The sequence below is a fragment of the Xiphophorus maculatus genome, chromosome 10, assembly GCF_002775205.1.
Source record: "Xiphophorus maculatus strain JP 163 A chromosome 10, X_maculatus-5.0-male, whole genome shotgun sequence".
Lineage (NCBI taxonomy): Eukaryota > Metazoa > Chordata > Actinopteri > Cyprinodontiformes > Poeciliidae > Xiphophorus > Xiphophorus maculatus.
Window position 1 is genome coordinate 22,973,048 of NC_036452.1, and position 14,602 is coordinate 22,987,649.

Here is a 14,602-nt window from a genome sequence, read left to right on the forward strand (position 1 = left end):
GTTCCGTAAACAAAACACCGATCGATACAGATCTCTGTACGCATGAAACATGTAGGTGGGGGGAGGGTTTGTCTTATGGGCTTAGATTCGCAGTAGAAAAGGTCTTGAGCGGCGAACAAAGCAGGCGCTGAGTCATAGCAGGCCCTGCGTCCTTCACCTAGACGTACTGTCCTCTGAGCCAGAGGACACATCTGTCTGCCAGCACACTCTCCTCTTGTTGTTCTGAGAGCACAGTCAGAATTCCAATGTTGAAGCAGAGAACCTGGTCATTAATTTGCTGGTTCAGCTGTTGAAAAGCAGAATTAAAGCCAGATTTAACACTGAGCTCATGTTTCCTTGACCAGATAGTCTGCTACACTGAGCAGAAGGTTAACAGCTTGCCAAGTCACAGGTGCTTCCTGGAACCCAGCAGAACGCGCCGTCTGGTTAGTACTGGTGCACACCGCCATCTAGTGGTGCCGCCTGCTTAATTGTAAACAAATTCTCTTTTTATTATGCAAAAAGAGAGATGTTAGGATAAGCAGAAAACAAAACAGAGATCCAACAAATCTATTGTTCTTTAACTTAAAATGAATTAAATTTCATGCTTTGGTGGATTATTATATTTTGTAAATTATATTTAAACTAGCACATTTGCTAAGAAGATTTACTAAAAGAAAAAAAAAGCATTTATAATTTAAGAGGAAAAAAAACAAAATCAAAGCTAAACAAATGGATATTTGTTTAGATATTTTATTGGAAATATTTCAGGTATAACCTGAAGAAAACAAAGAGAGTAAATAAATTTGTACTTTTAAGAAAATAAATTTTTGTTATTTTATTGTCTCTCACATTTTTGCATTTTTGAAACTGTTCTGTAACCATCCCCATGGAGATGTGACGTACTACGCAGGTGTGAAAGCGCAGAACATACGGCAGTACCCATGAACCAGCAAATAACAGCAATAACAACGGCGGATAGCATTGTGCTGCGTTGTGCTACATTAACATAATGTTGTTAACATTAACATAATTTTTGATAAGGAATAAATATATTCCATATCATGTATGTCCACTTCATTCATGGGAAACAGGAATGAAGTGGACATACAGAGACGTTACTGAAGTGGAGGCTAATGGTCAAAGGCGCACTCTCATTCGATGATAGCGCCATCTAGTGGCAGCTACATCTGACTCAAGGTGTTTAGGCGGTGCTGTCTCAACATTTTCCCAGTTAACACCCGAAAAATATTGATCGTTTCCAGGCATCTGACCAATAAAAAAAAAACCTTTTTAAAAACAGAAATGTGGGCTTAATGAAAATTATGTTTGATACCTGCTTAAAGGTTGTTAATTTCAAAAGGTACTTTTAATCTGACAAACAAGTCTCATCTGAATGCTTATTCTAACTTATTGAATATGACTCAGTAACATAGATTTAGCCTACAGATGACTGCATGTTTAATTTATTTTATGTTTTCTCTCTGTTTCAGGTCCCTTGTGTGGAGGAATGGGCGGTAAGAAGAAAAAAAAGATGATGTATTTAACCACCAAGAATGCAGGTAAATAGATCTTGACATTTTGTTTCAGATGTGTATGAAATGATTACTTACAGTTTGTCATCATTTATTCTTTGTTCTGTTTCTTATTTGTTTGTTGTTTTTTTTTTGTTTTCAGAATTTGATCGACATGAACTGCGGATCTATGAAGAGGTTGCCAAAGTCCCTCCCTTCAGGAGGAAGACGCTGGTTCTGATTGGAGCGCAGGGAGTCGGGCGACGCAGTCTGAAGAACAAGCTGCTGGTGTCGGACCCTCAGCGCTACGGGACCACCGTACCCTGTGAGTGACTGGAACAGGCAGTCTTTGGTCACACTATTCGTTTCACATGTTCTCATTTTGTCAGTTTCTGGAGATTGTTGACCGTTACTCTGTGAAAAATAGCTCAAGATTGATCGGAGAGCAGTAGATACATGGATGTGCCGTTACTGAACAGAAACAGAACTGAAGTTATTGTCTTTCTACATTAAGAGGAACAATCTAGAGTCAACGCACAGCTTCAGTTACTACAAGTAGAAAGTAGAGATCAGGTCTGGAATCTGGGTGTAGTGATGAACTCAGACCTGAACCTTCAGAGCCACATAAAGACAGCTACAAAGTCAGCCTTGTATCACCTAGAGAAAAACTCATCCATGCATTTATCTTTAGACGCATCGATCACTGCAACAGTGTCTTCACAGGATTGCCTAAAAACTCAGACAGCTGATTGACAGACAGCTGTCTCTGTGTTTGAATGCATCTCCATCGCTCAGTCACCTCCAGGAAGCCGAAGGTGGACGAGCGAGACGGTCAGATGTACGGTTTCATGTCGCGGAGCGAGATGGAGTGCGACATCAAAAGCGGCCGTTTCCTGGAGCACGGCGAGTACGACAGCAACCTGTACGGCACGAAGATCAACTCCATACACGAGGTGATAGAAACGGGAAAGATCTGCATCCTGGACGTCAACCCACAGGTGCAGTTTGTTACTTTGTTTTTATACCAGTCAATACTCACACACTAACCAAGCACATCTTTAAGATTTACCTGAAATAAATAACTACAATCAGATGGAAAAAGACACGGCTGATGTTATTAATGGTAGAGTAAGATTCTGATGTTTGGAGCTAGGGCTGCACCAATTGCAGTTTTCAGGCTGCTCACTAATCTTTAGAAAACCTGACCTACTAATTGTTTTTTATTTTTTGTTAATGACATTGCAACGTGTCGTGGCTAAAATCTCCAATTAGAGGTCTGAAAAGTTGCTAAATTTATCAACAAAGTTGCTAAGTTTTGAAAACCATTAACCACTCTATTGTTATCTTTGTGGAAGTAGCTCTGCCGATCACCCAAAATTTATGAAATCAGGCAGATCGGTCAGCCGGTCAGTCGATCTGTGTACCCCTACTTTTGGAGCTTTTTGAGTTTCTGTTCTCTGTTGGTTTAAATCTATCCTGTACCTGTTTTTCCTCTCAAGGCCTTGAAAGTGCTGCGGACGTCTGAATTCCTGCCCTACGTTGTGTTCATTGAAGCCCCGGACTTTGAAGTCCTCAAAGCGATGAACAGGTCAGCCATTGAATCAGGAGTCGTCACAAAGCAGATGACGGTGAGTGTTTGGATCATAAGACTGATTTCTTAATTGATCCATTATTCTTAATGATTATATTTCCTCTGAAAAAAGTTACTTAATTTAATTCATTAATTTTATTTTATGAAAAAAACCCAGTTTGATACTTACTTTTAATATTTTTTTGTACTTTATGGTATCAGTCATAACTATAAAGTGCCACCTAAAGGATGTCAAAAAATAAATATCATCAAGGCTCACCTGAACCTTCAGAGTGTCACTTATCATCATCTAACCTGAACTGCACTGAAAAAACTGAATAGTTGATTCCACTTAAAGAAAGTACTGAAATTGGTGACAAGTAATTAAATAAAAAGTTCTTCCAATTTAGTTTATTACATTGTCAAGTTGAACAAACTTGACAATGTAAGTCTAACTTAGACCAGTGTTTCTCAAAGTGGCTCCAATGAGAGCTAAGGAAAGTCAATGGCACTCCTGGATTGGATGCTTTGGAAATGGCCAGCCCATAGCATGTCAAGTAGCATTTCAGCTCACCTTATTCTGAAAAAAGCACAAAAACGTAAAATTTGGCAAATGATTTGGAGTTGTATTTCACAAAGTGACATGATAGGTGAATCCAAGTGAATGTAAATCTAGTAAAGTCTAAAAGCGCTGTTGTCCTCTCCAATGTGCCGGTCCCAGGACTCTGAACTAAAGAGGACAGTGGACGAGAGCGAGCGCATAAAGAGGGCCTATGGACATTACTTTGATCTTTGCATCGTGAACGACGGTTTGGAGGCGGCCTTCCGCAGCCTCCGGGTGGCGCTGGACAAGCTCTCCATGGAGCATCAGTGGGTGCCGGTCAGCTGGGTGTTCTGAGCATCGCCCGCAAAGAGTCGGAGGACGCTTCGTCACCGACGCCGATGGAGCCGCATGGTGGACGTCGGCACAGGCGACCAGCCTCACGTAGAGGCATTGTTTTTGTACAAACTAAATGTTCCTCTGTTCAGCCTAATGTCAAGTTGTGATTAATTTATCAAAACTGGTTGTTTGTTGAGGAGGCTTTAAAGACGACGGCGAGTTGTAGTGTGATCGTTTAAATGTGGATGATAAACAGTTTGAGGGACAGTTTTAGCCTTCATAAATCTTAAATACTTTATGTAGTGTAAATGTTTACATTGGTTCTGTAGGAAGGATTGAAGAAAGATACCAAATGTCACATTTGTGTCGAAAACTTCATATTTTTGCCATTTGATCACACGGTATGATTGTACGTGTTCAGAAATGTGCTAAAAAAGGCAATAGTTACTGAAATAAACATGCAATACACTGACTGACACACTGGAAAGGAAACACACACATTTCTGCTTTGGGAAGCAGTGGAGGATGTTCATGTTGAGACATTTTTCTTTCATCTTCTTTCCTTTTTGAATGTTGATTTCTGTGCGTTCGTCCTGACAGTTAGAGGATACAGCAGATGTTTGAGTTTAATCTGTAGCACCAGTAACAATCAAACCGTAACACCTTCAGTAGCCTAGACCTGTTGTGTGTGTTGTTTAACGAAGGGAAAACATTCAACCTTAGCGTTTACTTCTTGGACTCTTGATGGAAGATAGTTTTTGGGGTTTTTTTTTGTTACTTTTATGTAAAACCGGTTACCAGTGGCTTCAAATTCACGTTTACTTTTGCCTTAATATGGTTCAAAAGCCAAGGAAACTATGTTTTCATCGTGGAACTTTTCATTTCTATCAGTGCACATGTTTCTTAGGAAAAAACACATAACTCTGTCAGCTTATTTATTGTTCATTTAATCTTTCTTTCAGCCTGTAAGTACTGTATTGTAATAAAGAGTGTATAGAATATCAAAGAAACACCTGGTGCTCTGATGATTCGGCTGGTGTGCAGTACTCTTTATTCTGATCTTCATATCAAAAGTTTATTAAAAATGCGGTTGGTTTAAAAAATGTTGCACTGCTTTTGTTAAGTAATTTTGATATGCATATATGCAAAAGTGTTCATATTTTTTCTCTTTTTTAAAAAATATATTTTTCATCTCACTTGAATCTAAAACTTTGGTTTATTTGCAGTTTTTTATAACGCTCCGACACAAATGATGTGAAATGAAAATGATAAATGGTTTTTAAACTAAAACAAAAATAAAATTAAATCTGAAAAGTGTAGCACGCTTTTGTATTGAGCCATAAGTCAATACTTTGACTCATTCCTGTGGGTTTTATTTTGGGGTATTGGAGTAAAGGGAGTTGAATCAGGTTTTTTTTTCAGTAGTAGAATATTTTGAAAACCAGTTAAATGTATTTTCTTCTAATATTTCAAATAAAATCTGACTGTTCAGCTGAAGGATGCTCTCCGTGAGCGGTGCTGGTTGCAGGGTAAGGCAGGTGGGGTCAGCTGTTGATGTTCCAGGGGAGTCATCCAATGAGAAGCAAGGGGCGGGGCTATTGGATACATGCGGTATGGAGGCGGGGCCAGTTTGGGGTCAACCTGCATGGGATAGACGTAAAGGGTCACTTTCAGTTTTTTGTGTCGATTTATTTAAATCAACAATTCATCCAACTGCACTCACAAGTTCTCCATACAGGTTGCTAAGCAACGGAGGGCTAAGTGTGTTTTCCCAGACTAACATCAATGTGTAACAAGAGGAACCTGAAATTAAAGCCACAACTTCCAGGTTGCAACTTCCACTGAGCCACAGTCGCTCACTGCTAGGGGGCGCTGTCGCTTAAAATACACAGTCACAAACTAACAGAAATAATCTGGGTTAGAAGAGAAAAGAGGCTTGTTTTTTAAATCATTATAACCATGTTATTCATTCATTTATGAAATAAAATATTGAAATAGGAAGCTAAATATTTATTTTACAAAGTAAACATTTGGCTCCAAAATCTGTTGTTTAGCAATCTAAATATTTACTTTGAGGCTAAATGTTTAGTTTACTAAGTAAATATTTAGTTTGCAAACTGAATATTTATCTCCAATATATTTAGTTACCTCACTAAATAGTTGGTTTGAAATTGTGATATTTATAGGTGAATGAATGACGTGGTGAAAATATGAACCCCACATTTTTTCTTTTATGACTGAATTATTGCTGTTCATTTGTGACTTGGTGAAAACCGCCACAGAAGGTTCCTTCAGGTTTCATGCTAGTTTCACTCTAATTGTTTTTGACAAAAACAATTTCTGTGTATTTCATTATTCAGATTTACGTCTGTTTAGTTTTTTCTTTAGTTTTTTTGTTCTCAAACACAAGTGTATATTGACTGGAAAGTTAATTTTGGGCTAATGTGATGTAACATTGGAGGCAACTTATCCGTCCTCACCAGTGAGTATGGAGGCGGGTGTTCCACGGCGCTGTAGCCTGGAGTACGTCGGTCGAACTCTGTGTCCACTTCCTGGTCCTCTGGTCTGCATATTGCTTGGACTTGCATCGTTACCGTGGCGTCGCGCTGTTCTCTCCTCTTCTTCAAGTGATGATAGAAGCAGAGGAGGACGGCCGCGATGGAGATCACTGCCACCGGCAAACTGGGAACAAATAGTTTATTTTCACACAGAAACTCTGGAGCTCAGACGGACTCCATCTTGAATTCATTGTTAACTCACATTATTCGAAACATCCTTCAGTCACAGCTGGACTTAAGTCGACCTGCTGGCATCACTGAGAGACGTAGCGCATCATTTCACCAACCTGCTGAGCAAAACGTTTTCTGTTTCCTCACTAAATCAATAGGAAACAACTGAACAGATTGATGCAATTTGTAGCCAAATTAGGAAACAATGTCCTTAATATCCCAGCTGATACTGACACACCCCAGTCAAATGATTATGATCTAAAGTGACCCGGCAACATTTCCCTCACACAAACGTTCAGAACAGACCGGCAGTATCTGAGATCCAACATTTCTAACATTCATCCTGAAACCTTAGGCGACAAGTGAAGCTCAGTCTCAGATCTATTATCTCATCACATATGTAATAATTAGACTTTGGACGTTTTAGAGACTGATCTTACCTTGTTTGAGAATCCCAAACATCCAGAAGTCATCCAGAGCCTGAGCTGCTGTCAAATGATAATGTGTCACATGAAGGAGGCAGAGTGAGCAACGTTTACAGCATTGCTGTCATGCCACAGAGGGGTGTGTTCACTCTTTGTCACACTTACTGTACAGAGCTACGTTCAAACCCCTGGCACTTTTACACATTTTGTCACAACCACATAATTCAACATGTTTTTGGGGGTTCTGTGTGCAGTGCAGTAATTATTTTCTATAAACAATATAAAATAAGTTTTAGATAAGAGTCTAAAAAGCGTGATTTCCGTTTGCATTTAGCATGATGTCAGGTTAGTTAATTTGTTTCTTTGGGGTGGCTTTCCATATTTTGTCTTTATTTAAGAAAACAAAGAACCAGTAAGACGACAAAAAACACCTGCAAACATAACCGAGAACAAAATCTCACTAATTTTCTGTTTGAAAAGGAGTAGCAAGAAGTGAACACTTATTTAATCCTGACATATTTAATGCAAAACATAATCAATAATTATCAGAAATTTGTCATTGAAAAACATGTTATTCAATTTACTGTGCTGAAAAATACCTACAAATAAATTCTGTTACATAAAACAAAATGATTGCAAACTGACTCTTAACAGGACGAGAAAATTTACTGACACATAATAATGAGAGTAATAATGACGTGTGAATAACCAATGAGCATCAGAATAATCTAAGCAACTCAGCTGTTCATAATCGAAGCCAAAGTTCATATCCAGAGTGATTTTTTTGCCTTTCTTCTTTGCTCCAGCTCAGTGCAGTACCACCATGATGCTGCCACCACCGTGCCTCACTGTGTTGTGTGTTCAGGGTGTCAGATTTCCCAGCTTGGTTTCATTTTGGTCTCTTCCTTGACATCTCTGTCTGCTGAAAGCAGTGTCTTTCCTCCCACCGTTCCTCCATGATGTCCAGATCAGTGGAGCGTCAGCAGCTCAACATGATCCATGGATCTCAGCAGCTCCTCCAGTTACTTTCAATCCATTCAACTGGTTCCACTGGGTTTCATTTGGGTGTATTAGAACAACAGAAGGTAAATCCAAATTCACAACGCATTTTACAATTTCCATTTTTTTTTATTGGTAAAAAGTTTTCAAAACATAAAGTAGGATGAATTCACTTGTTTCCACTTTACAAAACAAAGTCAGTTCTTTGCATTGTCACATAAAATCTTTTTTAAAATACACAGAAGTTTGTTCTGGGATAAACAAAACTGTTGACACATCTGGACATATTAAAACACGTAATGTCTAGAGGAATCAGCAAGAAGAGAGAATGTATCAGCTTGAAGGAATGGGAAACTTTAACTACGCTCTAGTCAGATAAGCATAATGCTGGTGTAAAGGCTCTAAAAAAATAACCTGAACTTGAGATAATTTATGCATATTTTTTTTTAAACTTTTTGATCACCTAAACAAATTCATTTCTTTTCTTTTTTAAAAAATCTGAATCTGCTTATATATGCACAATAATGCAGCACAAACAGCACAGCATTATTGTGCTGCACTCTTCTTCCACTCTTCAACTCTCTGAGGAAAACAGAGGAAGAAAATGTGACTGAGTGTCGCTGACCTGCTTTAACAACCTTAAATGCAAAGCTATTTTCTTGAATTTATGAAGAATCCTTTACACAATAATCCTCCACAAGGTGAGACAAAGTTCTGGTAGTGTCATGCTGAGGGAATCCGTTTCTCCAGCCTGAACAGGGCAGCTGGTCAGAGATGAGATAAATGAAGTTAAATCGAAGAGAGTTCTGGAAGAAAACCTGCTAGAATCTGCAACTGATCAGAGACCGAGTTTCACCTTCCATCAGTAGAAGAGCCCCAACATATTTTTTACAATGGTCCAGTCAAAGTCTAGCGCTAAATGAAATTGAGAAGCTGCATTCAAATATTAAAAACGTGCCCTTTTGCAGACACTCTTCATTAAATCTGGGTGAATTTCAGGCATTTTATAAGAGTCGGCAAACTGTTGAGTTTGTCAAATCTGGTAGAGACAAACCTGGAGCGACAGACTGACTCACTCAGCTGATTTCTGTCTGCAAAAATGGTTTAAAAACATATTCATTTTCATTCAGTTTGCACATGGATTTTTGTGGTAGTAACATAGCAAAATATCTTAAAAATACTGAACAAAAGTATTGTTCTAAAACAAAATTCTTAAAAAACCCTAAAATCTGAAACTTAAAAAAAACCTAATTTTCTCTCGGGCAGCTGAAGTGAATCCATTTTCTCTCAGATTAAATCGATTTAACTTCAAAAGTTCCCCTTCATATTTATCTGCGTCTAGATCTTTATTTGTACAGTACTGACGCTGTCAGGTACAGTAAATGCACTTAATTATAGAGGTTTTAAATATGACTTGCAGCAGACGGCTCACACCCTCAGTGGCCTGTTTAAAGACGCAGAGCACACTGAGGTCAAAGCTCCCAGTGTTAGAGACTTAGGATCACGTTGACCAGACAGGAAAGTGACCGCTGCCGGGGCCGAGCCGCAGACCGTGCAGTTTGAAGTAATCCTCATTACGATGAGGCACGGACGTTATGGGAAAGAGGAAAAAGTGATGGAAGAGCTGATGACAGGAAGCCAGGAATCCCTGTTTCAGCTTGTTTTGAAGGAATGCGGTGGAGGCGCCGTCGGGACACGCTGGGACGATCCCCGCCGCTCACCTTCTGTACGCACAGAATGCTGAAGGAGGGATTTTCTAAACCAGAAAATGTCACTTCGGGCTAACGCTTTGGTATTAATCACAGATGAAACAGCTCAGGGTTCAAACACCTGCACGCGTGCACACACACACACACGCACACACACACGCACACACACACACACACACACACACACACACACACACACACACACACACACACACACACACACACACCCACGCCTGCACACCCTCCACACACACACACACCCCCACGCCTGCACACCCACACACACTTTGCTTTAGTTCTGCTTCAAAATTAGCAAAACCCTGAGTGACACAATCTACCATCTAGAAGAGAGGTGGTGGGGGAGGGGGTGGTGGTGGTACACCTCTGGCTGGAGGTGGAGGAGGAGGAGGTGGAGGTGGAGGTGGAGGAGGTGGACCAGTGCTGCTGCCAGGAGGAGGTGGAGGTGGTGGCAGGAAGCTGTTGTCCGGCAGGCCGATGGCCAGTGGAGGAGGGGGTGGTGGTGGTACACTTCTGGCTGGAGGAGGAGGAGGTAGACCGGTGCTGCTGCCAGGAGGAGGTGGAGGGGGTGGTGGTGGTACACCACTGGCTGGAGGAGGAGGAGGAGGAGGAGGTAGACCGGTGCTGCTGCCAGGAGGAGGTGGAGGGGGTGGTGGTGGTACACCACTGGCTGGAGGAGGAGGAGGAGGAGGAGGTGGACGGGTGCTGCTGCCAGGAGGAGGTGGAGGGGGTGGCAGGAAGCTGTTGTCCGATAGGCCGATGGCCGGTGGAGGAGGGGGTGGGGGGAGATTGGAGGGAGATGGAAAGGAGGGTGGAGGAGGGAGGCCAGTGTCCATTGAGGAAGGAGGAGGAGGCAGGTTTGTGGCAGCAGCAGGTGGAGGAGGGGGAGGCAGGCTGTTCACTGTGGGCTTAGTGGGAACAGAGGGTAGAGGTACGGCGATGCCGTGGGTCAACCTGTTGAGGCACAACAAGACAGCAGTCAGGACTTCTACATCAGCTTCAGTTAAATCAGATGTTATCAAAAATATATCTCTATATCACATCAATACAGTAACAAAAGAAACTGTAACTCTGTAGGGATCCACAGCTTAGGTGGAAGAATGTCTCAACAGGACATATTTTGGTCAAGCATTCCTCTAATCTGGCTTTTATCTTGATCCAAAATCATTTCTAGGTATATCAATTTCATTTAAAAGACATCTAGTTAGTAAACAAGGTCTACTAACCTGTCTAATTTATTCTCAGTATATGCACAGCTGTTCTGTGACGACCTCAGAGGTTCAGAGAACATTAGTGATCACACAGAATCCACACGACCGAGGAACACGGCAGACAGATCAGAAAGAAACGGCCAAGTTAGGAGTTTTCTGCAAGCCATGTAGGGAACACAGCAAAAAGGCACTACTGTCAGATAAAAGTACATTTGGACCTTATGACTTACATTTAAAATGATTTGTGTGATGACAGTCTACCAACTCCCATTGCTCTGATCACACCATCACAATGGTGAACAGGCCGATGTGTCTGAGACCAAGACCAAACCCAAGACCACATCCTCCAGAGCCAAACCCAAAACCAGACCCTCAAGACCAAGACCACACCTGCCAATCCGACCTTCCAAGATCAAGAATTCACCTTCCAAAATCAACACCAAGACGATGGCCGTACCTTTCAAGACCAAGACTAGACCCTCCGAGAGTAAGACAAAGCCGGGAACTTCCAAGACCAAGAAGAATGGATGAAGATTTAAGTTTCTAGATGGGCAAACCTAGTAGAGACACACCTCAAATTGTCTATAAAATGAATGTTGAAAAACTCTGTCATTTTCGTTTCCCTTCAAAACCTTGCACTACCTATCAGACAAGAGTCCAATGAAAAGCTTTGAAGTTTGTTGTACAAAGTACAGTATGGCTGGTCTCTGTACTGCGGAGAGATGAGATTTATGTCTACGTACACCAAGTGTTCTTCAGCTTGCTCCGTCTGTGTGTTCTTGCTGGGCTGCTGCTCTTTGACCTGCAGGTTGGGGTTTTGGGAGTTTGGTGGGTAGAAGGTCAATGAAAGTCTACAAACTACGAAAAAGATCATATATTTCTCAAACTGAAGCGTACTTCACCTGGAAATAGTGTCCAACGGTGTCCAAGATGGTGTATGATATCGGAGTTCTCATGTAACCCGTCTCCTGCTCTATGCCTGAAGGGGGCGGGGCCAAGGGTTTGGATCGGGTCTTGTCTTTGGGTGTGGTGAAGGCACCAATCTCCCTCCTTGCCACGTTCTCCAAGTGGATGGCAGCAGCCTGGATCAGAACACAGTCGACTAAACTACAAACAGCCACAATCTGCCATGACTAAATGAGGGAGTCTGACCTGGTGCAAGACAAGATGATGGTCATAACCATGAATAAAAATACACTTTACCTTCGTTTACATGTTTCATTTAAAATAACTGAATGACTGAATTACTTTTACTTAAAACAGAAAAGAAACAATTAGTCCTACTGCAACAGCAACATTTCTTATTACACTGACATCATTTATTCATTCCTATTTTGATTGGATGCACAGATGTAAGCAAAAATATAAAACGAGCAGCTTCATTTGATAGGTTTATTTAATCTACGTATGGAATATTATTCCTTATAGAGAGAGAGAGCAAAACTAGCGTAGCACATTGATTAAATTACATTATCTGTATGTTCAGTTATTTCAGTAATTGAATAAAAACCTAACCTCATATAAATAGATTCATTAAACATTAAATAGCATTTATGATTATGAAAACCCAACATCTTCCTTCTTAGAAAAATAGAGTACTAAAAAAAACAATGCAAAATATATTTTTGATAAACATATTATATTCTACACAGGAGTACTTACTTGAAAGTTGTCCATCAGTCACAGACACTTTTGTGCACTATTTTCTACCTTCTTCCACTATATATATATCAGTTTTAAAACTGATATATATATAGTGTCATTGAATATCATTGTATCATTGTATTGTATCATTGTATGTATTGTATCATTGAAGGTAACAGCTACTTGATTGTGCAATAAAATGGCTTCAAACTACATAATACTGACCCTTTAAGACCAGCACTAAGGTATGTTCTCCTCCTTGTCACGTTGCACTGATGCAGTAATTCATGCAAAAAGAACCACAAGCAACTATACAGTACACAGTCCAGTACATAGACATAGACATACATGTATCGAAATGTTGTTGCTTTATAATCTTCCGTGACACTGAAGCCTCACTTTAAAATAAAATTAATGTAACGACCTTTTTGAGGATTTTTTTTTTTTTTTTTACCAGTTTACAGCTGTCTTCAGTGGGTAGGGTTTGAGAGTTTGTGTGGTGACGGGGTTGTTCCTGTCTCACCAGTGACAGCAGGTTGACGGAAGACTCCATGTCTTTGATCTGCATGGCCTGGGAGTCCAGCAGCCTGAGCACGGTGCTGGCCACGCTGTTGATCTGGTAGGTGACACTGGCTAAAGCCTGGGTGGTCAGAGCCTTGGTCTCCTCCACAGCTTTGGTCGGATCATCCGCCTGTGGCAACATTATCACACACACACACACACACACACACACACACACACACACACACACACACACACACACACACACACACACACACACACACACACACACACACACACACACACACACACACACATCAAATCATGCCTGATTAAATGCTGTTCGATGCTCACAATGGTCTTCGCTCACCTGGAGGTAGTTGTTCTCGCAGTACTCTGCCACTCGGAGAAGGTTGCTCTGGTTATCAATCAGATCTTTCCTGGCAGCCGGCGCCTCTTGTAATATCTGACTTATAACTTCTGAGAAGCTCTTTGGTGCTGTCATTTCTCCCATGGCTGTTAAAAAAAAAGAAGTTTACTAAATGGGAAGCCAACAGACGCTGTTTGGTGAGGATGAAAAAGTTTTGGGTTTTTTCCCCCGGTCCACGCAGGGAGGTGTTTGTGTCGCTGGAGAACGCGGAAAATCCCGCAGGGGAGAGATTTGAGAGCAGCTGTTCTCAGGGAAGGGCAGCTCCAGGCGGACCGCCAGTCACTCCACAAAAAAACACAGGAAACATCTGTCTCCTTTAACTAATATATGCGTGTGTTCTTTCTTTTTACACAATGCCAACTCAAACAGCGAAACTACTTTATTATTTCCGATGCGTCTCTAAGCAACGTAAAACTCCACCAGCGATATTCGGAAAGTCCACCAGAGGTCAGTGTTGCCCAAAGAAATGACTTCTACATCCCGGAACTCCGAGTGACGTAGAAAACTTGCAGATTTTCACAGATCTGTGAAAATGTACAGAATCTAAGAATCTGTAAATTCTTACAATTTTTAAAAAATTATTCTTCAAAGCCTTTTTGTATTATCTTGTTGCTGAAAATGTGCTATATAAATAAAATTACCTTGACCTTTTTTCCTTTGTAATTGTAAAACATTTGTCTTTACTCAACAAACAAAACTGTTTTAAAATTACAAAGGAAAAGAAGTTCTCCAAATCAAGCTATTAATGTGTGTTTTTCCCTAAGCTTACTGGCTGTCACTTCACTGATATCATTGAGATTTTACATCATTGTGGAGAAATTTTGGCGTGTTTTTACATCTTTACATTTATTTTTCACTTCACGTACAGAATCAGTTCAGATCTCTTCATGACTTAAATTTAGACTTTAAAATATTCTGTTCCTATATTGTTCCTGCGTTGTTGCATAGTACTTTCTTTCATTCTTAGATTGCATATCACATCGGTTTTTCTCC

At 40.6% G+C, this 14,602-nt stretch overlaps 2 protein-coding genes across 3 annotated transcripts in view; one reads left to right on the plus strand and one right to left on the minus strand.

The window, feature by feature from the left end:
• LOC102220715 (MAGUK p55 subfamily member 2-like) overlaps nucleotides 1-5,089 on the plus strand; it is a 55,510-nt gene extending 50,421 nt beyond the window's left edge. Inside the window, exons 9-13 of one of the 2 annotated variants that reach the window (XM_005811559.2) lie at nucleotides 1,473-1,541; nucleotides 1,657-1,818; nucleotides 2,289-2,491; nucleotides 2,993-3,121; nucleotides 3,785-5,086. In XM_005811559.2, the coding sequence (XP_005811616.1) occupies nucleotides 1,473-1,541; nucleotides 1,657-1,818; nucleotides 2,289-2,491; nucleotides 2,993-3,121; nucleotides 3,785-3,961 (740 nt within the window). In that variant the 3' untranslated portion in view covers nucleotides 3,962-5,086. Of the gene's footprint in view, nucleotides 1-1,472; nucleotides 1,542-1,656; nucleotides 1,819-2,288; nucleotides 2,492-2,992; nucleotides 3,122-3,784 lie in introns of both variants that reach the window. The other variant, XM_014473521.2, reaches the window with a different exon arrangement.
• A 4,952-nt stretch (nucleotides 5,090-10,041) lies between these two features.
• LOC102222031 (formin-like protein 20) lies at nucleotides 10,042-13,991 on the minus strand. The gene is made up of 5 exons (XM_023341380.1): nucleotides 13,550-13,991; nucleotides 13,202-13,369; nucleotides 11,937-12,116; nucleotides 11,778-11,836; nucleotides 10,042-10,777 (listed from the first exon to the last, which is right to left on the minus strand). The coding sequence occupies exons 1-5, from the start codon at nucleotides 13,691-13,693 to the stop codon at nucleotides 10,147-10,149; spliced, it is 1,182 nt and encodes a 393-aa protein (XP_023197148.1). The 5' UTR covers nucleotides 13,694-13,991; the 3' UTR covers nucleotides 10,042-10,146.
• Nucleotides 13,992-14,602: the final 611 nt, after the last annotated feature.